Genomic DNA, 23,469 nt, shown 5'->3' on the forward strand with positions numbered 1-23,469 from the left:
AAAATCACACCATTTCAAGATGTGTCATGGCTCTCAGAGGCCATACTGACTACAGCATCTCTATTTCAAGAAGCGTAAACAAGGCCGTGTCTCTTTTAACCATAGCAACAAGATGACTTTGTCTTTTTTATTAGTATAAAAACTGATCTGAACCCCGCAATATCAATTCATGTGAAGCCATTTAGTATTAAGCAAGTGGATATGAGAAACAATCACTTTACAGATTGTAAGCATTTATCTGACAGTTCAGATGCCATGATATAAGGAGTTTTGTTCAACAAGAATGCAGCAACTTTAGTAGTTAGTCACTACCAATAGCCCCAGATCTGATAAGACTGTTTATCTTACCAATTTTTATAAACTCTACAGTCTTGACCTGAAACTGACTCATTTCTTCATGTTTATTGCAAGATAGAAACCTTAATCTAACGTGAAATCCGCCAAGATAATCTATTTAATCTACTAGTTTGAGTAATTTCTTATATGAAGACTTGCATTTAGAGGAAATTGCCATTATCACTAGTTCCACAAAAGGATTAATGAATTTGCATCTTCGCAGCGGGGCAAATTTATCAGTCTTTGCTTTGTTCTCAAAACTTGAAAACAATAAAAATAAAAAATTCAGACATCTCATGATTGCAAATATTAACCGTCAGTTAGACAGGAAAGTGTGAAGAAAGACGCTTGCTGTGCTCGGGCACCAAATTGTTACCAGGCTCAGATCTGATAAAGCACTGCTGGTAGCAAATTTAGCCTCTTGATGAGAATCTGACTCAGTTCATTCCTCCATAGAGATCGTGGCAGATAAAAAATTGCAAACGACACATCTGTATGTACTGGGGATTTCTATTGCATGAATAGGAACAGAGTTGAACTTCAACTGCAGCACTAACACGAAAAAACAAGCGAAAAACGAACATGCATGCGTCCTACACAGATAATAAAACACACTGTCAAATTAAAAATATGTTCCCTGGCACTCCCGCGCACTAATTTAATTGAGCCCTCCCACTTGCATGCGTAATCCTGCTACATGGGAATGTATTAGAGAAACATATGTTTGTGCTGATATCATCTTCCGAACTGCTGTATCTGTATTCTATTAAAGATATCTGCAAAAAAGTGCACAAACATGCTTTCCAAGCCAACAGAAGACTGCATCCTGGCATATTTTTAACACCTGGCACAAAATAACTTCAAGTAAGGACAGGGAACTCGGTTCAGTTAAGCTCACAAAAAAACCAAAATAAAAAAGAAGTCATAACTTCCACTGGGTAGCTGGCTTTGTGTTGGAGGCCCACCTAGTTTTCCAAAGCTGTGACTCACACAGAGTGGTGGTATCAAACCCCTTCAGCCCCCTCCATGTTACAAATAACATCTTTGTGGTACGAGTTGGTGGAACCTGATACTAATGCTGAGAAGAATCAAGGTCAAAGTTCACCCTTTCCCTAATTGTGGCTTTGGATAAATAACGGCCACAAACACGCAGATACATTCAGTGCATCCGTAGGAAAATAACAAACATTTACGCTACTTACTGGCATGGTGGGTGGAGCGTGACGTACAATGTCAATATTGCCAACGGGCTTATAAAGTGTATTCGCTTCCTCTCCTCGGTACTCTCAGGTGGCTCTCAGCTCTCAGGCGCTTTATTTCTAAATGCAGATGTATATAGTGAAATTCTCTCTTTAGATTGGCATACCCCTTCCTTTTCACACTTGTGTTATCGCACGTTTCAATTTTGTGCGTTTTGAAAATCTTTGTCTTAGGGTTTTGGTGAGAATGCAACACCTCTAAGTCACGCGGCCATGTGTGAACACCTGCACTTGAGTGCAAGGGTGCACGAAGCATTTAATCACTAATAAACTGCGTTGTTTTTTCTGTGAAACCAGGACCTGTGCGTGTTTTTCTGTCTGTGGCTCTAAAAATACTGCACATGTTTGCCAGCATACGTCTCTCCTTTTGGCTCGCAGCTATATTTATTTCCCTCTCCACTTTGCATGCAAGTAAATGTGTGCATACTGTAACATGTACACTACAGTGCGTAGGAGGGGTGTGATAATGCTGATACAGCATTGATAAAAGACTTGTGCAAGTGTAAAGATTAGGAATAGAGGTATGTACGTTGTATATGTTTGTGTGGGAGACGAGTGTGGGCTGATTTTCACATCTGATCTTGGATTAGACATTTTCGAGAAAAACGACATCACGGCACGCGCCCGTGGAGGCTGACCCTCTCTTTTTTGTAGAAAACATGTTTTTCAAACCTGCTACTACTGTTCAACCACTCACAGAATGGACCTGGCGTGGGGCGGAAGGTAACACGCGGATACCTGGTAGTCCACGTGATGTGGCGGTAAACTTCTCGTCACTGTGTGCGGCCAAGTTTCGGGGAAAGATAAACAAATAAATAAAGATATTTATTGCACTTAAAAGAAATGGGGAAACTAGAATTCGGACCTCGCTGAAGGGGTGGGTGTTTAACAGACACTGAATTGTGGTGGGGGCTTTTCACACTCTGCAGTCCAAACACACACACACACGTACTTCTGCATTATGTTTCAAGCACTTTCAGCTAAACAAAGAGAGGTGTCAAACAGTTCTCACGCCAAGCTGCAGTGATGCTAACAATACAGTTTGCACCAGCAAACACTTGTGTTTCATGCGTCTAATTTTTCATTAAGAAATTAATAAACAGATACCCGTGAGGTCTACTAAAAAATATTAAAACCCAGTTTGAATTCATTGCAGAATTTGGTTAATATTGTTTTTTTCTTGTTTGAATTTCCAACAAGAAACGGGAATTCCGCTTGAATTTAAAATCATCATGCTGTGATTTATTGGAAACAGCTCTCACGTTTTCAAAGCTGAAGACAAATTAGTCATTCTCTCTGTGTACATTAGCATAGAATAGTATAGCATAATGTGTACGTGTGTATGTGTAGGGGGGTACTGCCAGGTGCCTGCCAGCGTCTCTGCAGCGTGGCTTGTGGTTGGTGAGGCAAGCTGCTTCACGTATTATCACTCATGAGTGAGGCAAACGAAAGTCCACAAATGCGATCATGAAAATTGTGACTTGGAAAAGATCAGAAAGGTGAGAAGTGGTTAAAAAAAGCGAAACATGACAAAAACAGGTACATCTTGTGACTAACGGATGGCGAAATTAACTCGGCTGCACTGCCGGAAGGTGATTTCATAACTTTCCTTGCATTTAAAGGTGCTAATTAATTTATGGAATCGTTCGCTGGTTACAACAACTACAAAAATATCAGGGAGGCAAATTAAACTCAAACACATACTGCTCTCTAGATTATAAGAAGGCCAAAGATGCTGTGTTAATATCCTCCACAGCACATACAAAATTCTATTCAGTTCTATTCTAAAATTCTTCTATATCAATCTGTGCAGTTTACACTAAATGAGCCCAATTACAAGAAAAAGCACAAGGAAACCAAGTAGAGGCATATCAGTGGGAGTAGGTGATATTGTTGAGTAAAACCAAAAGGTGACCAAGGTCTGGAAAAAGCAGTAGGCTTCTACCACACACTTGTTAAAAGCTAAAAACTAAGACTATCTTCGCTGGCAAACTATTTACTTTCAGTTTGAACCCCATCGAAACACTTCTGGGGTTTCACTGTGTGGGAGTCAATTGCCCAACATGATGTGGTTTTTTTGTCATTCTTTCTCGTTCTTTTTTTCTTCCTTGCCTCTTCTATCTTGTAAACATGCAATGCCTGGGACAATCTGTGGGGGGGTTATTAAAAAAAAGAAGAAAAAAAGCTACTTTGTTGCCCCCTCAGTTCTAAACATATTTCTCTCATTGGTTGTACACAGGCAGGGCCATGAATACTCACAGCTGCATTTATCATGATGGCTTATGTGAGGAAAAAGAAAAGAAAAAGAAAAGAATAAATGCAAAGATAAAACTGGATCTCTATTAAATAAACAGACAGGAGGAAATGGACTGAAAGGAGTCTTAACGCTGCGCTTACACTGCCCCCTGCTGCTCAGGCTAATTTCATTCCAAACCTCCTTGATTAAATGTTAAACACACAAACAGTGGAGTTAAAGTTTCATGTACACACAGCGGAAAATACATAACATGCAGTGTTCGTGTCCAAACGTGAATACCCTTGTATTAATGCTGTGCTGGAGAGCTCGTCTACTTTCTAATGAGGCCCCCGGAGGTCGGCCTGAGCGCATCACCGCGGGAAAGTAAACATACAGATGAGCAGCAGCTTCTGGTGAAAGCATTCTCCTAATGCTCGCATCAGTCTTCTTTTATTCATTGTTGCCTCCTCTGAGTTTCTCAACCAGTATCCTTCCTTCCTCATATGACTAAGTTTCCTCCTCTCCATCCATCTCTCCTCAGATTTACTTCGTCAGCTTTAGTCCCCCCCTCCCCTCCCAGAGATCTGCCGTGGTCACTTACTGCTCATCTCCCACCTTCTTTATCCACTCCACATCACACTGCTTGCACGGAGAAGTCATTTCCTGCCGAAGTAGAGCATGAAATTAGATTAGCATGCAGGTGCTGGTAGAATATCGGAAAAAAAAAAATCTGACAGCAAGAGTCTATTTGAAGCCTGTTTGACGCTAACACAGCTAAGAGAATGTGTACCCATAAAAACAAAAGACTTGTTCCATTATTATTTATTTATTCAAGCACTACATGTGGTGGTTTTCTTGGCTTATATTGCATGTAAGATATGGACACCGCTGCCATGCTGTTACCCATTAGTTTACAAAGTTCCTGTCTTCTTAAGCATCAAGCTGAGCGTTATCGACCTCTGGACACTAATGGGGACCATCATTTACAAAATACATATCATCTACTAAGCCCACACACTCATCAAGATATTGTGTAGCAGGGGGCTGAATAAGGGATCATGGGTAGCTTTTCCATAGATGTCTTTTTATACAACTAGATTTCTCATTTAAAATCAGAGGAGTCGCCCCCTGTGGGCCATTAGAGAGATTGCAGTTTTAAGACACTTCAGATTAGGCTTCACTTTTCAGACTCTGAATCGAAGTCCATTTTTATATACAGTGTGTGGTTTATGTGTGGTACCCTTTACGGCTTCCGTATATGGAGGATGCCACCTTTTTAGCCATGCTGTTCCATCACAGATATGACGCAGACAGAAAGTTCACTTTGTTTACTCTTTGATAGAAGAATAGCACACTGTGATGCGGTCTTGGCTGACACCAATAACAACCGAGGGAATTATCTGACTTCTAAGCCTCTAAATGCTTTACTGTGTTCACCAGCTTTCCGTGACTTGGCCTGATTGCTCTCTGGTCGGGTGGTGGAGCCAGACAATTGTTACAGCTTTGATTAGGATGAGAGATTATGTGCATGGCACAGACGCTGATGTCCTTTCGATTTCATTTGTGGCCAACTGCGTTATGCTTAATTTTTTTGTTTTTGTCATTCACTGTTTTCATTGGATTGCGCAGACACAGCTGACGTGTACATGTACACCGTGAGGCAACAGTTATACAGGTTATTCTCTCGCAATTGCTTTTAAAGGTCATGAGAGAATTTTAATGGGTGGTTGCACTGATATGTCCGCCATGGAGCAACTACTTAGTGAAGAGATGGTTCGCTAAAATGACTTCAGCTAGAAAATAGTATTTACCATAGTGCCTAAGTAGACTCCTAATGTCTAGCAACCCAAACCCCCTTGACTCCACCCCTGGTTGCCACTAAACAGCGAGCTTAAAATCACTACAGGGATCTCTAAATGTGTGAAAAACTGCAGATATGGTTTATTTTTACGTGTATAAATCATGCACACTGTTTTTCACATTGCATTTAATACACTGCGATATATAAATATCAATTATGGACAGTCTAATTAGCTGTAGACGTGCATTATTTAAAGACAAAATCGTGGCATTAAATTATAAAAAAATGACTGTATTTAAAGGTCATGGGGGATTTTGATGAATTATTCAGCAGGAATCTTCTCTAATGGACGGAGAATAGAGTTTTCATTTCCCTTAATGCTTATCACAAATCTCCAAGGACGTTTCAGGGAATGCATGACCAGAAAGTATTTTTGTTGGCCGCTTCTCTGACAGTGCACAAGCCTCCTAATGCTTCCCTAGCAGATTAAAACAAGCCAACACTGACCCTCTGGCTGTTCTGCAGCTGTCTCATCTCGTCCTTTAGTCTTTCGCACTCTGCCTTCAGCTCCTCCTCCCGCTGACACGCCCCCTGGGCTTCGTGCCGCGCCCCTTCTAGCTCGGCCTCCAGGCGCTGCAGCTTAAGGTCGGACAGGGCGTCAAGGCTACGGGAGCTCTGAAGGGTCAACGCTGGGCAGTCAAGCACTGGGAGAAAGGAGAAGAGGTAAAAGCGCTAAAACACAGTGCTTTGAGTGGTTTTCGCCTGACTAATGCAGTGTTCTGCTGTCCATGGCTGCTGTACAATCGATGAGTATGAAAGAGCAAAAGAGCTGACTTCTTCCAAGGGCAGCATCGTTCAGTTTGTACCTGGGTGATGTGATCTGTGTGGGCATGCTAGTGATTCAGCGCCGCTCACACAGACTCAGTCCTTGAGCCAGAAGACAGTAACAGTACAGCAGTATCATCTTTTATCCCTGCTCCTCCTGCCTCCTCAACAGAGCGCTCGTATGTGCGGTAACAGGTTTTCCTCATTCATATGCAGCTATTAATCATCACTTCCTCACGTATAAATTAAGGGGGAAAAAACATTGTTTACACCATCTTTTCAAATATTCGTTAAGGTAATTTGAAGCCTATGCAAAATAGTACCTCCTCCTCATGAAGGTATACTATCAGCAGAGGCATCTGTTTAGGTGGCAGTGACACATTTCTTCCATCTTTCAACCGCCCACGTTGTTGGAGAGGGCAGAGTTTAGCTTCTACTCACTCTAGATCAGTTTATGTCAACAGATCCTCCTCCATGCAGTAGTAGACTGCATGTCTTATCCTGAATTCGATGCTACAGTCACATAATGTACTGACTCGCTGAGACAATTTGAATTTAAAATCTAAAATCCTACGTTTGTTCACAAACTTTTTAAGAAGCACAGTGGAGTGCTCTGCCCTGTCTGTTTGAGTCTATAGAAATGCATTTGCATTGTAATAAGTCCTGTTGTCTCAAGGGTTTTCCAGCATTTCGTAATGCACACTAGTCACAAAACAGATCACTCGAGAGTACAGATGGAAGCAACAGCTGAATAATACAGATAAATCCCCAAATTGACAGAGCAAGTGACTTTACTGCAAATGTTTCTGAAGCCAGAATGAGTGAATTTCAGTCACCAGCACACGCATAGATTACAGGTCTCCTTTTCCTGTGAGTGGGGAGTAGGAACAAAATGTCCAGGCTGAGTCTTTCTGACAGGCTGCGGTCTAACCTGACCTCAATTAAAATGCTTTTCAGACAGATTGTTGGATTTGATCAAAGACTCCATGAACAGGAAAATGCTGAGCAATATTATAGAGTGATAGCTGTTCTCTTGTTTTTTGTAAATAAAATGCACAAGAAAACTCTTTTACACTTTAAATCAGTAAGTAGAGCCAAGGGTGTACTCTGCCTCCCCACTGATGGTAGCTGGGATAGGCTCAAGCCCCCCCCACCCAGTTAAGGATAAGTAGAAGAGAATGGATAGATTGATGGATGGATGTATCAGGAAGAAGTCAGGCCACACTCCCTGTAAATCTGCTGTTAACAGCTGATTTGATGGCTCAGCTGATACCTTTCTACGCATCCTACTGGCAAATTTTACATCAGGTGCTCTGTTTAAGTTGCTCTAACCTTTAACCTACAGTTGGGCTTGCAGTGGTGGAGTTTCATTTCCATCTCAGCACCTACTGTGTCTCACTTAATCAGGGCCAGGGCCTGTTGTCACTGCTTCTTGCTCTACGTTGTTCTGTTCTGTCGTGACACTGCTCTCCCAATTACTGCAACAATGTATCGTGACTAACATCAGCAGTTGTTCTGAATGGCTACACTCAGTGGCGGGGCTATAAAAAGGAGTCCTCCCTGTCCTTAAAGGTGACTCGAGCGATATAAATATTTCAGCACCTTTCTAGACGATAAGCTACACTTTGATTCAAATACAGATGCTATAAAAAGGCAAATCAACATTGCTTCTGTTTAAGAGAGTTGCTTTCATTTTTTATGATTTGCCTCAACAGGCTTCAACATTTGTACCAACTGAGGGTCAGCAATGAAGTTGGGTCAGCACAGAAACTCCAGCTCCTCTCACCTCTGCACAGCAACCCAGACAAAAAGCGTGATGTGAGTTTGAATGCTGGAGTTACAGAAGTGATCAGACACACAGCATCCTAATCCAACTCCAGAAAGCTATGGGGGCATATTCTTTCCAGAGCTACTTAGCCATTCACTGAGCACTTTTGGAGAGAAATTAGAGCACTCACTGCTTTATAAGCACGATTTTTCACAAGCTTGCTGAATCATACCAGGCTGGTTTTGTAATTGCCATAATTTGGTCCATAAACTCTAGGTCAGAGTTCATAAATGCATCGTGATTTCAGCCTTGGTTTGTGGTGTGAGTGGTTGAAACTGATCACCATATTTCCATTTCTCTCTATTGAAACATCAGACTATTGATTTGATGCACACCAGTGCTCATATTGTTTATTCAAAATCAGATATAGAGATGCATAGTGAAGATATAGAGAGTAAGAGTGCTGGATCACTTACTGTGTGCATCTGGGCCAGCATGGAGCTGCAGATACTGCATGTCTTTGCTGTGCAGCTGCATGTTGAGTTTCTGCAGGGAGTTGTCCCTCTGCCTCAGAGCTGACTCCAGGCTCAGGATCCGCTCGACGTGTTTCTCCACCAAACTAGTCTGTAATCAAACGCATATTCAAATCTTTCTTTAAAGTCACCAGGATTAAACTATTTACTTATGTTAAAAATGTTACTTAGTAAATATGGATAGAGAAAACACCATTTAAATTACACTTCCAGAGTACCTGTTAGAGCTGAGAATAAAGAAAAAATTGCTTTTTTCGTACTCTTGGTTATCACTTGTTTGCATTTGTATTATTACCCAGTGATGTTTGCAGATAATTCTTCTGTTGTTTTGATGCCACAATTTTAGTTTTTGTTTCTTTTTGTTTCAACTTGTTGGTTAGAAACGGGGTAGCGGGGGTGGATTTCTTTGTTTGTTCATGTGTTTTAAAAGTGTTTTGCGTACTTCCTGGCAATGCACATGGTTGGTAAATAAGACAATATGTGTTTATCATTGAGGCATCTTTAGAAATTTAAAGAAGAATGACTCCTGCGGTGGATGGTCAGCACAGAGGCCTCAACTCGACACCAAAAACAAAAGAAATCCACAGAACTATGACACGTTCTTTAATATGCTTAAAAAAAGCATCCTTAGATTCAAAACACACCTTTGAAATTAACTGATGAAAAAACTATTAATGGTATTATGCCTCTGAATCCTCACTTTACTTTCAGTTCTGTATATTATGTTAGTAAGTGAGCTAAAGGATGGAAAGGTAAAGGTCAATGAGGCCCAACAGGTAGATGGAGCTGAATTAACGGCGAGCCGCAGCTTCAGGTGACATTGACAGTGTGTCAGCTGTTGGCAGGTAGCAGTTCCAACATCTTTGGCGCACTTTATCCCTTAATCACTGAGACCTCTAAAACTGCTGAGGCTTCTCTGTATGATGGACTTCACTATCATATGAGATGGTTTATTAGCATAGAGGGCATTTAGGGGAAGGCCAGCCAGCCAATCTGTTCAGCTGGAAGCTTCGGGCGGATCTGGATCAACCTTGATTTGCTGCGTTTAAAAAAATGAGATTATTGTCTTTGGGGAAACACAGAATAGAATCTTTTCAAATATGATTTTGTTTCAGCTTAACGCAGGTTTGTTTAGAGCTAGAGGAGAACTTTTAAAAAATGACTTTTTCACACCAAGGACAAATCACTCACTATAATAATTAATAAACATTTCTGAGGGCAGTTACGTACTAAATGTAAAGTGAGCTTTTTGCATTTTGTTTTTGGTGACAGCTGTTAGTTTAAATAGGTGTCTTCATTCAAGTGCAAACACTAAAGTTTTACTTTTGTAACTACATTTGTTCTACATTGTTTTCAGTCATATATTCATGTCAGGTTTGGGGTGTTTGCAATATCTTTGGATCTTGCCTTTATTTTGCAGATCCACTCTTTTATATTTCCTTGTGTTTAATCTTTTTCCAAATTTCCTTGCAAGTCTTGATCACGACTTTGTTCTTGTATTTTTTTGTTTTATTTTGGTCATCACTCTGAGGTTGTTTTACTTCCTGTCACTTTTTTTTGTCCCACTGATTAGATTCACCTGCCTCCTTATTTTATTACTTGTTTATTCGGAATCCTATCTTCCCATTTTTCTGTTGTCAGTCTGTCTGCTCTCCTACTCCTCGTCTGCAAGGTACAACATTTTTAGTAGCAGTAGGTTTCTGCTTCTCATCTGTTGTCCAGAGTGCATTATCCAGTCAGCTCTGAACGGCTTTGGTTGCATCCAGATAAGAGCCGATTAGGAATCGCACTTACTGAAGTGTAATCTAATATCAAAACCACCGGGAATTGTTAGACAACAATTTAGCTTTTTTATTAACTCATTAAAATTTATATCCATTCATAAACAATGACCTCAAATGGAACTGGGCTGGGATAGATATCGGCCACACCCAACCAGACAAAGGGTTCCCAGATATTCCTTCCAGCCGTCGTCTTCACCAGCAGATCTTGACTCTGCTTCTTCTTTTTAATTTAAATCTCAACCTCATCTGTTCTGCTGAATCATCTTTTTTTGGGACTGATGTTGATTAACTTCCTAATCATTGCATTTCAGACATGGATGATCATTCTTTAGAAGCTTAAATGTATGGTATAAGATTTAGTAGAGCAAAATCAACGCAGGACTCCAGAATATAAGACATCTGTAGTTTTAAAATAAAAGCTTTCATATAAACAATGAAACTACACACACAAGTCAGCGCCACCATCCACACACTTTACTTCATTTTGCGATTTTTCTGTTGTCTTAGTGATGTCAACCATGAAGCGTTTTACTTTTTAAATTTGGTCCCGATTACCAGAATGTGAAGCTGCGAAACTTAATGAGCCATATGTCTCACAAAGAAAGCTACTGCAAAATAATGAATGTGCAGAGCAGTGAACTGAATAATGCCTCTGACCATCTTGTCGAGATCCCTCTGGAGGTTGTTCTTCTCCATGTGAATCTTCTCGTAAGCCTTGATCACATCCTCCAGCTGTTCCTCTCGCTCCTTTCTCTTCTGGAGCTGAAGCGAGATACAGAAAAGGAGAAAGAAATGTAAAAAGGAAAAGGGTTATTTTTTTCCGTTCATTCCAACTTTTAAAACTTCTTCACAAAGAACAAACAAAAGGGGGGTACAGCTTTCATTTTGAGAGGCGTCAAATGCGTCGGTTGAGAAACTGTTGTGTAACCAAGCAAATTTGGGGCACAGAAATCCTGAAAGCTCAGCGTTTACGTAGCGGAGCCTGCCTCATCTCCAAAACAAGGATGTTCAAGTGTGTTAAAAAGAAGGATTTCTTGACATGTCGCTGATCTAATCTTCTTACAGTGTGGCATCATAATAGGGGTGAATACGACTGGATGCCATAAAGACAGACAGCTCTGAGGGCAGTGACATGCACCAAATTGAGAGAAATGAGGACATTTTCAAAGCAGATGAAGGCACAGAAGTGAGCCTTTTATTGAAGAATATGGAAAAATATGGTCACTTTGGACTACGCAGAGAACGAGAGTGGGAGCAGCGGCAAGGGAGTGAGATAAACAAAGGACAAAGAGGTATATCACTGCTGTGTGGTGGAGCACTGAAGCCTATTCAGTGTGTCTATGGTAACATATGCCTGGGAAAAAAAAACTGGCACCAAGGCGTGTGCGGCTTGTCAACAGCATCGTGACGGAGGCGAGCAGAATTACTCCAGAGCTGGATTTCTGTCCTGAGAGGCCCACAAACGCACGGTTTCCTAAAATAAGGAGATATATTCATTATCACGTTTTACATTTGCACTTCAGTGTAGATACTGTGGGTGGGATTGTTTGTTTTCCATAGTTGGTATCCCTTCGTAATTAATAGCATCAGGTATAAAAGAATCTGTTAGCAGTTATTAGTAGTACTTAGCACTAAAGGAAGAAAACAATACTCTGAGAATCTCGATTTGCAAGATTTTTTTGTTTGTTTGTTATGAATGTGGAGTCCTTGAATGGAAAAAACCTGTATTATTGTACAGTAAAAAAAAAAGAAAAAATACATCAAAAACCAAAGCAGTATGTATCTTTACAGAAATCATCGTGTTATGGAAAAAAGAAAAATCCATAAACTCAAAAACGTTGTTGTCAGCAGTTTAATAAACGCGCTTTTTGTGGTGCTATGCGGTTCCGTGATATTTAAAAAAGAGAGAGAGCGCTACAGGCCAGAGGAAGATCATATATGTTAGGTTTTTTTAGGTGTGCTGTGGCTTTAAAGAGCAGAAGCCTTCTGTGGTTAGTTTGGTTTGTTCAGTAGCTGAAGGCAGTGCTATCACGAGAGAAAACGCTGAAAACTCTGGTTACCCGGAGAGCCGTACAGTTGCAGTTTAAAGGGACAGCATCCTTAAATCAAACATACTCACAAATATAAGTTTTCTCTGCAGTCTGATGGAAAAAAAACGATGTAGAGGCACCTTTAGCAGCTATAACTTAAGAAGTAATTACTTTCTGTATGACTTTGTTGGTCTCTCACATCACTGAGGCAGAGTTTCGGTCCACTCTCCTTCACAGTGTTGCTTCAGTTCCTTCAGGTTTGAAGGCATTTATTTTGCAGCTCTCTTAAAGTCCGGTGAGGTTGAGGTCTGAACTTTGACTGGGCCCCTGCAACACTTCCCCTTTTTCAGTCTTTCTGCTGTGCTTGGGATCATTGTCCTGTTGCATGACTCGATTTGGAGAACAGATGGCCTCACATCTAACTCTAGAAAAAACAAACCTAACTCCAAAGATTTGGGACGCTGTGTAAAACATAACTAAAAACCTAATGCAATGATCTGCAAATCTCACCTATGTTTTATTCACAATAGAATATGGAAAACATGTCAAATGTCTAAACTGAGAAAATGTACCACAAGAAAAATATCAGGTATTTTTGAACTTGATGGGATGCGGACTGAAAAAGTTAGCAGTACTAAAAGGAACATTTTTTTTAACTAATTAGGTAAATTGACAACAGGTCAGAGAGATGACTGGGTATAAAAAGAGAAGTGAACATCAGCAGAGGTTCAACAATCTGAAAACTGCATCTACAAATTCTGTACCAATTTCAAAATAATGTTTCTTGACTTAAAATTGGAAAGACTTTGAATATCTCATCATCTACAGTACATGATACAGTACATAAAAAGATTCAGATTTTCTGGAGAAATATCTGTGCAGGCTGAAAATCAGTATTGGATCCCTGTGATCTTTGGGCCCTCAGGCAGCATTGCATTAAAAACAGGCATGCTTCTGTCATGGAAATCACTGCACGGGCTAACTGTGCCATCCACTAATGCAGGTTAGCAACTGCAAGGTGGCCGGATCCTGCAAGAGAAGCTCAAATAATCATAGAAAAGAGACACACATTATGATTTGTTGTCTGTAAAACACAATACTCTTCTTAGGGCGATCGTGGCTCAAGAGTTGGCAGTTCGTCTTGTAATCGGAAGGTTGCCGGTTCGAGCCCCGGCTCGGACAAGTCTCGATCGTTGTGTCCTTGGGCAAGACACTTCACCCGTTGCCTACTGGTGGTGGTCAGAGGGCCCGGTGGCGCCAGTGTCTGGCAGCCTCGCCTCTGTCAGTGCGCCCCAGGGTGGCTGTGGCTACAATGTAGCTTGCCATCACCAGTATGTAAAGTGCTTTGGGGTCCTTAGGGACTAAGTAAAGCGCTATACAAATACAGACCATTTACCATTTCTTATAGTGGAAGAAAGTGACATTTTATTAAAGTCCACTTAAACTAATGCTTTAGGTTTATCAAAGGATCAAACACAGGACTTTAACCCAGAGACTCAGGTTTGTGTCCCATATGAAACCAAAAATGGCAAAAGCATAAAATGTATATTTTCAGATGTAGTTTTTCATTTTGCTTAGACACTAAAACTACTTATTTATGTTTAGGAAGGGGTGAAAGTTCAAATAAAAATAGACTAAGTCAGAAAAAAAATTAAGAACAACACCAACACAGAAATTACAGACCTTGTGATGAAAGTACAGTTATGTATATTTGGTTTCAGAGGTAAAGGACAAAAAATTCCTCACATCAAAGCAAAGGTGAAATAAAAAGAAAAGATTTTGTAGGAGTTTGAAAAAAAAAACCCTGATGTGTCTCAGAGTATGCGTATGTGGGTTCACTGAGGGAATAGTTGAAAAATATTATTATACGCAAAACGGGGGCAGAAAAAATACAAAAAAGCATAAGAAAGTGTTATTATGTCCCCAAAGTGAGTGTTCACATGATTGTTTGATGATACATGAAACTATAAATTTATAGACTGTACAGTAATTCAATTTTCTCTACCTGCCTTTGATTATTGGAGGTCACCACTTCATTGAAAATATAAGGGTTGTGCCTGTCAGCATGCATAGGTGGTTGTGGTCAGGGTCTTGTACCAACAGAGCATGTTCGTGGAGCCATGACTCTTTTAATCACTCTGACTGCATGGTATCAGCGCCCCATGACCTTGTATGTCCCACGCTAATCGTTTATGCTGCTCCCATAAACCATTTCCTTCCCTTTGTTCTGCTGTGTAGTTCTTTTTACCGCTGCTGCTACCAGTTTTACCACGGCCTTCCTGTGTCAGTCGTTTCTCACTTGTATTTCCCCACGCTCTTGTTCTCACAGACTTTGAAACAGGAGAGTTACAAGTGAGGAGAAACAAGTAGTCCGAGCACATTTCGGGCACAGCCATTCATCTCTCTCACTCCAGAAGCTTTTGGACAGCGGGAGCACACAAAGTCCACAATTAGTGCTTGTGTGGAGCGTGCACACATTATGTGTGCTCTACTTTAAAAATGTGTGATGCCTGTGTGTTTGTAAAAAGGCGCGCCTTCTGTAGCATTTGTTTTCTGAAGGTGTACACGATCAGCACAACTGTAGCCAGGTTTAGACCCAATTAGACCGCGCCTCCAAAATAGAGCACCAGCATGAAAATCCCGTGTCACACCGCTCCTTGGACGGCTTCTTAAAAACACCCAATATGAGTAATTTTGCTCGTGCAGCAGCTTTAGTGCTTAATTAGTTCTGGACATCTCTCAGTATATGTCCACCAGGGTTGGCCTCAATTCATTTTTAATTCAATTAATTCACAGGAAAGGAGGATTTCTGCAGAATTTGAGAGTGTGATAAGCTTTTTACTTCATCCAGTTATTAAAAAAAATAAATGAACATTATAAAATGGATTTCCCCCCATATTTTTTCCCAATCCTAATCCTTCCCCTTTTTGTTGTCCTCATGTGTTCTCTTACCTCGTGGGTCAGGGCGTTGACTCTCTGCTGCAGGCTGCCGTTTTCTGAGTGCAGCATCGCCGTCTCTTTGCTCTCAAATGAGCAGTAGGAGTTAGTGTCCTCACCAAACTCGTTGATCATGGGGAACTGTGGAGGAAAAGTAAACAAGAAGACAAAAGTACATTGAGCTTGTTTATATTTTTTGTTTGCTTGGTTTTGATTTCTGTTTTTGCTGCTGTATTCTGCAATTTTTCATGAGTCCACACTGTGATCATTAATGATTCATCTTACATCAGCTGCAGCTTCTGTTTGGCCCAGATATCACTCATAGGATTCGGGGATAGGGGGGGTATTTTTCAGAGCTTTTAAACTAATTTATGAATTTCCATGTCAAGTTGTTCCAGTCATATTTCCTAATTTCATCCCACACGGTGAAATCTGGGGAGGGCCTATGACTAAGCTTTGTCGGTCAGCCTATCCATCACTAAGTTTGTCCATCTGCTCATGTTTTGTGACAAAACATTGGAGAATGATGAAGTGCTTTCTAAAAAACACCCTTTCAAAAAATGTCATTTAAGATCTGTCAGATGAGTGCAAACAGTAGCCGGTGCCTAAATCAGAAACACTGCAGTTCCTCAAATAGCCACTAGATGGTGGCTCGGAAAGCAAGTCAGTCCCCATAGACTCCCATGTTAAAGTGCCCAGCTTTATAATAAAAACAAACAAGTTTACAGCCTGCTATAAAACAAGGTTTTTGCCTCTGTTGCTAACTTTCTCCTTGATAACAACTTCTGAGGGTGAGAATTTCTTTATAAATCCAACTATAATAAAAATTCAACTTCTATAAAAGGTTAAAGTTACACATCGTTAGGGCGGTAAGTGGCAGCTTGGAAAAGCATGACCTACTAGCTTCCTATTAGGCTTCACCTAACATGTAATGATTGAACAAACTGCAAGTCCAAGAAGGTTTTATTCCTGTTTTGTGAGCTTGTTGCTTATTAACCAGTCTCCCTGTCCTTACAGATGGCTGCCTGGTTCTGCCAGACGATTCTTCTTGTTAAAAGGGAGTTTTTCCTTCCCACAGTCGCCAAGTGCTTGCACATAGGGAACTGTCTGATTGTTGGGGTTTGATATCTTACCTTCACTGTCTTCAAATATCTCTAAAAACCTAAAAATGTAGTTTATTGAACACTTTGTTATGCATAAACTACAAACAATACATTATTTTGCCTCAATTCCAGCAAACCTCTCAGGTATGAGGGGAAAACCCACACTCAGTGCAGCCACACACACCTTTGAGGTGGTCAGTTAACCAATGAAATTTGCCCCATCAGTGATGCAGGTGGCTTGTCTGTCTTTAGCCTGTGGTGTTAACACTGTGTGGACTGCAGTTGACAGTTTCTTTATCAGAAGTGTAATCATTTACGAGCACGTTACAAGTGACTATTTATCTGTTTCCATCATTATTAAACTACAATAATTCAACAAATGGACACAGACTGACATCTTCAAGGTAAAAAATGTATAAAAAAATAAACAAAGACAGATTAATGACATCTGCTTCTTGCATATAAGTAAGTAGCTTTTAACATTCTGCGTCTCATATGGTCACTTTTAGCTCCAAAAAAAGTCTTCCTTTTTCTTTTAAACTTAGAACCATCAATTTTCTATATTTTTATGTCTGTCAGAAAGATCAAAGCCACCATGCTCAGTCTGTCCAAGTGCTCTCGTACTTCCCCACTGTGAAGCCCACAATTTCCCACGCACTTCTACTAAAGACCCATTTAAAAAAATGAGTGACAAACATCTAGTTTCATTTAAAAGAAAAGCATAGTAATTATTTAAAACACCTGTTTATTGCAGGTTTTAGTAAGCATAATTCAGGCAGGAGTTAATTGCTAGTGATTGGCACTATTTTCACTGTTGCATTAATACACATTTGGTACTATAATGAGTATTTCGACTTGCAGAATGGAGTATGCGAGACTGACTCAAAATAAACTGCACAGTGTGCTCATGGTAATGAAGGAATATGTCACCCAGTGCAACAGTGAGGCTCACTGATGTGTTAGTAATAAATTCTGACAACAATGGAGCTCTTTAAGAACAGCAGAATCAGGCACAATACTTCTCGTTGGATCAGTGCTGATTTGTCTTTGGATGGGATTTGTTGACAATGTGAAAAACATAGAAATTGCTCGTTTTATTACTAAGACACAGGCAAGGAAATTATAAAAGATGGCAGAGAACCGGCATTTTAGCAAATGCATTTAAAATATGTGGAATAATTTCATTATATGTAGCTGAATTTATGCCGGTGTCATTTATTACATCATCATAACTTTACAAAAGGAGTTAATGGACTGTATTACATTTACTATTGTTTTCTAGTGTCCGTGGTCATGCTCCTGGAGTCCTGTATTTACCAGAATGCTTTGATAGAAACATACACGTTATATAACTGCGTGTGTCGTTCAACCTAAATGAACACATTTACATTTAAAGTGCCTACCATAGGCGCAGAGGGCTATTCATTTTCTGTGTGAAGTCATTGCTTTGCTGATGCAATGTCTGTTCGACGAGCAAACAACCCTTTTCCATTTAGAGAACACCTCTCTCTGCTCACTTTAACAGTAAATGTTCCCAATGTGGGCAATCCCAGAGGGCATCAAGTATTCTCACGCCGCTGAGCATCAGGAACGCCGACAACAACCTTGATTTACCCATGAACAAAGCAACAAAAAAACCCACTCCCATTTTGTATCATTGCAGCAGCTGTGCCGAGGAACCTTGGGCTACACTTAGGACTACTAACATGTCTTCCAGAAATTTGTAACTGATAACAGCTGGATAAGGAGTCAGGTGTTAAACAGTATTCGTGCCGTGGTTTTTGGTTTCCGCTCTGTTACTTCCTCCTCTCTTTAGTAATGCTTGGTTCTTGTTCATTCCAATTTTCTGCAACACCTGATACCAAACAGATAATCATGTTCCCCAGTGTATACTTTGCTGCATGTGCAAACATACATAGAAATACAGCATATAAAGCAAAAAGCAGGCACATGGTTGTCCCAAGCGGACCTACGTGGATAAAACATTAAATGCATTAATGTATTGTTTAGGAGTCAGATGCTCTTCAGATGGCATTGAATGGTGGATCTGATCTCAAAATCTAATGGTGCTTTACGACAGCACCTCCACCATGTTTCACAGATGGCTGTAGGCTCTCACTCTCTCACCTCTCTCCTTCCCTCCATACATATTGATGGAGTTTCAAATTTGGAGTCATCATGCTGCAAAACCAGGAATGTTAACACGGGAGTCTGTGGAAACTGACTCCCCTCAAGTGTCCATTATAAGAATTTAAAGTTTTTGGCACTTCCACATTAGCTTCGTTTGTCAGCTCCAGAGGGTGATGCTTAAATATTTGAAGCTGAAAAAAGGCACATGTTCTATTTACATAGGCACAGGTGTGACAGCTTCTACTCCAAACAGCAAACATCTGCACCTGCTCCTCCAAAATCAACATCTGTCTCTCTGGGAGAAGGCCCTGAACAAACCACAGTTTGAGAGTAAGTCAACAGCAATGTGGCGGCCTGAAGCCTCGAACAACAGCTGCTCACTAGAATGATGCAGGACTTCTGTCTTACTTCTCCATACCTGACTCTTCAACCTGGTATCACGGCAAAACGTGTAATATACAGACAATCAGAAGTAATCGTGGGAAAGTATTTAAACAGACATTATTAACACATTTACATGTAAATACATATTAACCGCCTAGCTTCATTGTTTCTGGTGATTTAGGACACGGGAATGCACTTTTTTGCTCACTACCGCCTTCTTGGCTTTAAATGTATTATCTCCCCCTGCTGGTAATGCAACACCTGCACGTGTGTCAACTTTACAGGCACGGTGGCCCGGCATGTGTGTTGCACGCTTTGCCGTGATATTGGGTTGGAGTCTTTCTGGAGTTTGCACAAACATTCAACTCAAACATAGCTGAAGGTTAAAACGCTCCCTGGTAGCTCGTAATACTGCAACAGCTTGCATCTTTTTGGAACTGCCTTCATTAGCACAGCAGCCTCTTTCACAATTTTTCAGTCATTTAAAACATTTTGTTCTCTGTTCACATGCAGCAGAACAAGAGCTACACTGTTAATGATGCTCTCAGCTTATTAAAAGTCCTTGTGTACCTGAAGGAGAATTAGGCAGTAAAGGCAGGGGAAATTCAGATACATCACTACTTCATAGCCATATTATTTCTAGAATAAGTAGACCACAGACTAATGATGATCACAATGTAGGAGTGTTTTTTCTCCAATCCTTCTGTGTTCTTAATTTGAACCATTTATCTCTCCCTTGCTCCGTACATCATTATCTCCCTTCACTCCTTCATTTCTCATCCTCTCCGTGTCTATCAACTCATCCTTCCGCCCATGTTGCTCCTTCTTTCCACTTCTTTTCCCATTTTTCCTCATTTTCTGTCCTCCCACGCTATTCCTTTACGCTCATTTGCCCTCCCTTTCCCCGTTAAATCAACGTGCTGGTCCAACCACTGCTGCGAGGTGGATTTCTGCCTCACCAGCTTTCTCATCCAACCAAGAACTGCTTTGATATCCACCGACAAAGTTGCAGGTCCAGCTGTGCAGAAATATTTACTGTCACTGACTTTCAATGTTTCGACGTTTTTGCTTGAACTCTTTGTCACAACCCTTCTGCTGAATCCCAGTAGATTTCAGCGCTAATAGTGTACATTCATGCACTTAATCAACCCAGTTTTGTCAGCGACAGCGAGCACTTAAACTGAGGGATGGGATATGTTTTATATGCAAACCTGTAAAGGCGTACATTAGTGTTGTTCTTGAACGAAGCCTTGCAGCACACACTATTTGCGTCACGTTGACACGGGGAATTTCCATGCCTTTACTTGGTGGCACAGAAAATGCATGAATAAATATGCATAAATATGCTTTTATTCTCGGTTCTGATTTACTGCAAAGTGTGTTTTATGCAACTCATCGAACAGAACACAGACATGAGAATCGATTCGATTACTGTAGCCTATCAAAGAAAGAAAACTCAGTCAATAAAAATAAATGTGTGATTTCCACATCTCTTTCTTGCTTGTGAAGTTTAAACATATCAAATTTAACAACTCTAATGCAAGCTGTCACCTTAGAAGTAAATGCCAGCACCGAGAGCGTATTGAGTGGGGAATTAAAAATATAAACTTAAAAATATACAAAATTGACTGTTTTCTGCCAGCATTGCTTTCATGCCTTATTTGTAGCAATAGTTTCCTTTTAGCTCTCGATAAAATGTTCCTTTGACTGATATCCATTTTGTACGGAAAAAGTCAAATGATGTATGAAACGCTGCGTTTTATGTGAGCCTGAAGCAGAAAGCCTGAGTTAACAAAGACACCACTGGAAGCCACAGTTGTGATACCTGTTCATTCTGACGGGGTTTTAAGTTTTCTTAAGCAAGCGAGCAGACAGGAAGCATGTGTTGTGCACTGCCCTTCAAATTAAATCGTAAGTGTAGAACGATTGATCAAGTTTCTGAAGCCTGTGATCTTTCTGCTTTGTCAGTAATCTGTATCTATTTCAGGCTCCTTTAGCTGTACACTCACAGGCCACCCCAGTAGTTGCACCTCGCTGGTGCTGCGTTTGCAACAAGGAAGCATCATATAGTTGCTGTAGATTTGCCGGCTGGACATCCATGATGCAAATCTCCTGTCTCACCACATCCTAAAGGCCATTTGAGCCCAGTGAACACAATGTCATGTTCAAGAAACCAGTCTGACATGATTTGAGCTTTGTGACATGCTGGTGGAAGCGGGCATTGGGAGATAGGTGTGCTGTGTCATGAAAAGATGGGCAGGTTCAGCAACAATACTCTACAATACATGCCTAAATGCACTGAGCTGCTGCCTTTTGAGTGCCTGATTAGAGATCTGTGTAAACAAGCAGCTGAACATTTGCACCTAAAAAAGTATCCGAGTATGCATATGAGTTTAATATCTCACTAAGTTTGTTGTGATGTGTTTATAGACAAACTCCTGAGGTCTTCAGCTCGTCTGGTCTCCTATGATTTTTTTGACACCTCTGCCAGTTGAGTAATGTGAGTGTATTTGGTTCGGGATTACGTAAAAGTTGCACAAAACTGCTTCATTCTTGGCTTTAAGTCTTTAACTTTTGGATTTAAGTTGAATCTTGATCCAAAAACCTTTGGAAGGACTCTTTACAAATACAAGAAAAAGCAAAATACATATCAAACTGACATTATGTTGATGTCCTCAAGAAATGATCACAGACTAATCTGGATCTATATAACCTTTTGCAAGGGCTCTGTGCATACAGAGAAATATTTGGAATTAATTTCAGGCTCTGATACATGTTTACAAATGTCATTTAGTATTATTTAAAGGAAAGAAATTCGCCTTCTGTGCTCTATATCACAGAATAATCCCCTCCTTTCAGATTAATGTTTGTTCTCCAGCTAGCCAAGGATCAAAGCCGACCAATCACAGAGCATGAAAGTTCCCTCTTTCATCTTTTTTGTGCACAATCTCACTTCTTCAATAAAATGGAAAACGCTAAAGGTGAGTGGACAGCAGTCTCCCCTTTTGAGTAACTTTCAGTAAATAAAATAAAAAACACATTAGCCTCATCCTCTCCAGTACTGCAGACTTACTGTCTGATACCAACAAGGACAAAGACAACTGTGCGAGTCTGAATTTGCTGTAATGTTTGACATTAGGAGTGAAAAACTCTTCACCTTGATCTCATAGATCTTCAGCTTCCTCTTGATACTGGTGTTCTCCCGCTCCAGGCAGGCCAGCCTGGTCTTGATGTCCTGATAGGCGGTGATAAGGGCGAAGTGGGAGGTTGAGTAGACTTCATCATGGGGCAGCGGCGAAGACCGCCACGCCACGCTGCCGCAGCCATCCTCCTTCAGGCCTCCTGAGTCGCCGCCTCCACCGAGCAGCCCCAGCTCCCCTCCGCCTCCAAACAGAGATTGCATCACTCAGAGCTTCAAGCTGAGGGCACACAGAGACAGATATTTGCTTATTAATTATTAAACTGCCAGATTGTTTCCATTCAATTAAATGTACCATCCAAAAATAAAGTAATAAAAAAAGAGAAACATTTCATAACTCTGGCTGGGGTCGCCTCTCGGTGCTACAGCAGCAATCCAAAAAACATCAAGCAGTCAGCTACTCGCAACAAACAAAAAAGAACAAAGCAGTTTTCTACCGAGAGCAGTCGGACTGCTGGCACACACAATGTAAAATATTTAAAAGCACAGTGGGTACCGAGGGACACGGGAGGATGACTGAGGGGCACGTGAAATTTAGAGATGGCTTACTGTGTCTTAGGAGTTCAGATGTACTGTAGGTGCAATGATCCAGTTAGCCACAATATCACATCGGGTGTGCTTACGCATAAGCTGCCAAAAAAACCCCAAAAATGCGAGTACACACAGCGCTACCTGATTATTCACTGCCCCGTTCTGCGATTCAAAAGTCTTGTTCTGACAGAAGGGAAGCAAACTTGAGAAAAAGCGTGACCGCATATCAGGTCAGTGCAGCGGACACAAAGAGATGCAAATTTGCTCTGGATAACAAGGTGAGGGAAAGACACGGAGATCTTAACGTGTTTTAGCTTGAAGAAATCATTTGTCTGCAATCAGAAGGTTTTGAAGGTACAAAACAAAGAAACTGAGAGAAATGAAATAAAGAGAAAGGAAGCCGTAGACGGTTTTTAGATAAGTCAGAGCACAGCTTTAGATCATGAGCTCAGAAGATTTCTTTTTTTCTTCTTCTGTAAAATCAAACATATTTCAGCATAAAAGTACCCTGTTAGAATATGATTAGACTCCATAGTGTTGCCAACAGATAAAGACTTCAAAACAATCCGCCGCACTGGTTTCCAAATATTTTTAAACCGCTGAGCCCATCCAT

General features: G+C 40.7%; 1 protein-coding gene and 1 long non-coding RNA gene across 5 annotated transcripts in view; one reads left to right on the forward strand and one right to left on the reverse strand.

The window, feature by feature from the left end:
* The window catches only part of tbkbp1 (TBK1 binding protein 1), a 72,427-nt gene that overhangs the window by 15,741 nt on the left and 33,217 nt on the right, over positions 1 to 23,469 (reverse strand). Inside the window, exons 2-7 of one of the 2 annotated variants that reach the window (XM_039616826.1) lie at positions 22,284 to 22,545; positions 15,525 to 15,650; positions 11,200 to 11,304; positions 8,702 to 8,849; positions 6,140 to 6,336; positions 4,433 to 4,494 (exon numbers count right to left, since the gene is read on the reverse strand). In XM_039616826.1, the coding sequence (XP_039472760.1) occupies positions 4,433 to 4,494; positions 6,140 to 6,336; positions 8,702 to 8,849; positions 11,200 to 11,304; positions 15,525 to 15,650; positions 22,284 to 22,529 (884 nt within the window). In that variant the 5' untranslated portion in view covers positions 22,530 to 22,545. Of the gene's footprint in view, positions 1 to 4,432; positions 4,495 to 6,139; positions 6,337 to 8,701; positions 8,850 to 11,199; positions 11,305 to 15,524; positions 15,651 to 22,283; positions 23,458 to 23,469 lie in introns of those variants that run through there. The other variant, XM_039616825.1, reaches the window with a different exon arrangement.
* Positions 6,250 to 22,461, forward strand: LOC120441523. 3 transcript variants are annotated; one of them, XR_005614149.1, is made up of 5 exons: positions 6,250 to 6,355; positions 8,173 to 8,275; positions 21,557 to 21,626; positions 21,986 to 22,107; positions 22,338 to 22,402. It is a non-coding gene; the product is annotated as an uncharacterized LOC120441523 (long non-coding RNA). The 3 variants fall into 3 exon arrangements; XR_005614148.1 differs by having other exon boundaries at positions 22,297 to 22,374; XR_005614147.1 differs by lacking the exons at positions 21,557 to 21,626; positions 21,986 to 22,107 and having other exon boundaries at positions 22,338 to 22,461.

The sequence above is a fragment of the Oreochromis aureus genome, linkage group 8 (genome assembly GCF_013358895.1).
Source record: "Oreochromis aureus strain Israel breed Guangdong linkage group 8, ZZ_aureus, whole genome shotgun sequence".
Lineage (NCBI taxonomy): Eukaryota > Metazoa > Chordata > Actinopteri > Cichliformes > Cichlidae > Oreochromis > Oreochromis aureus.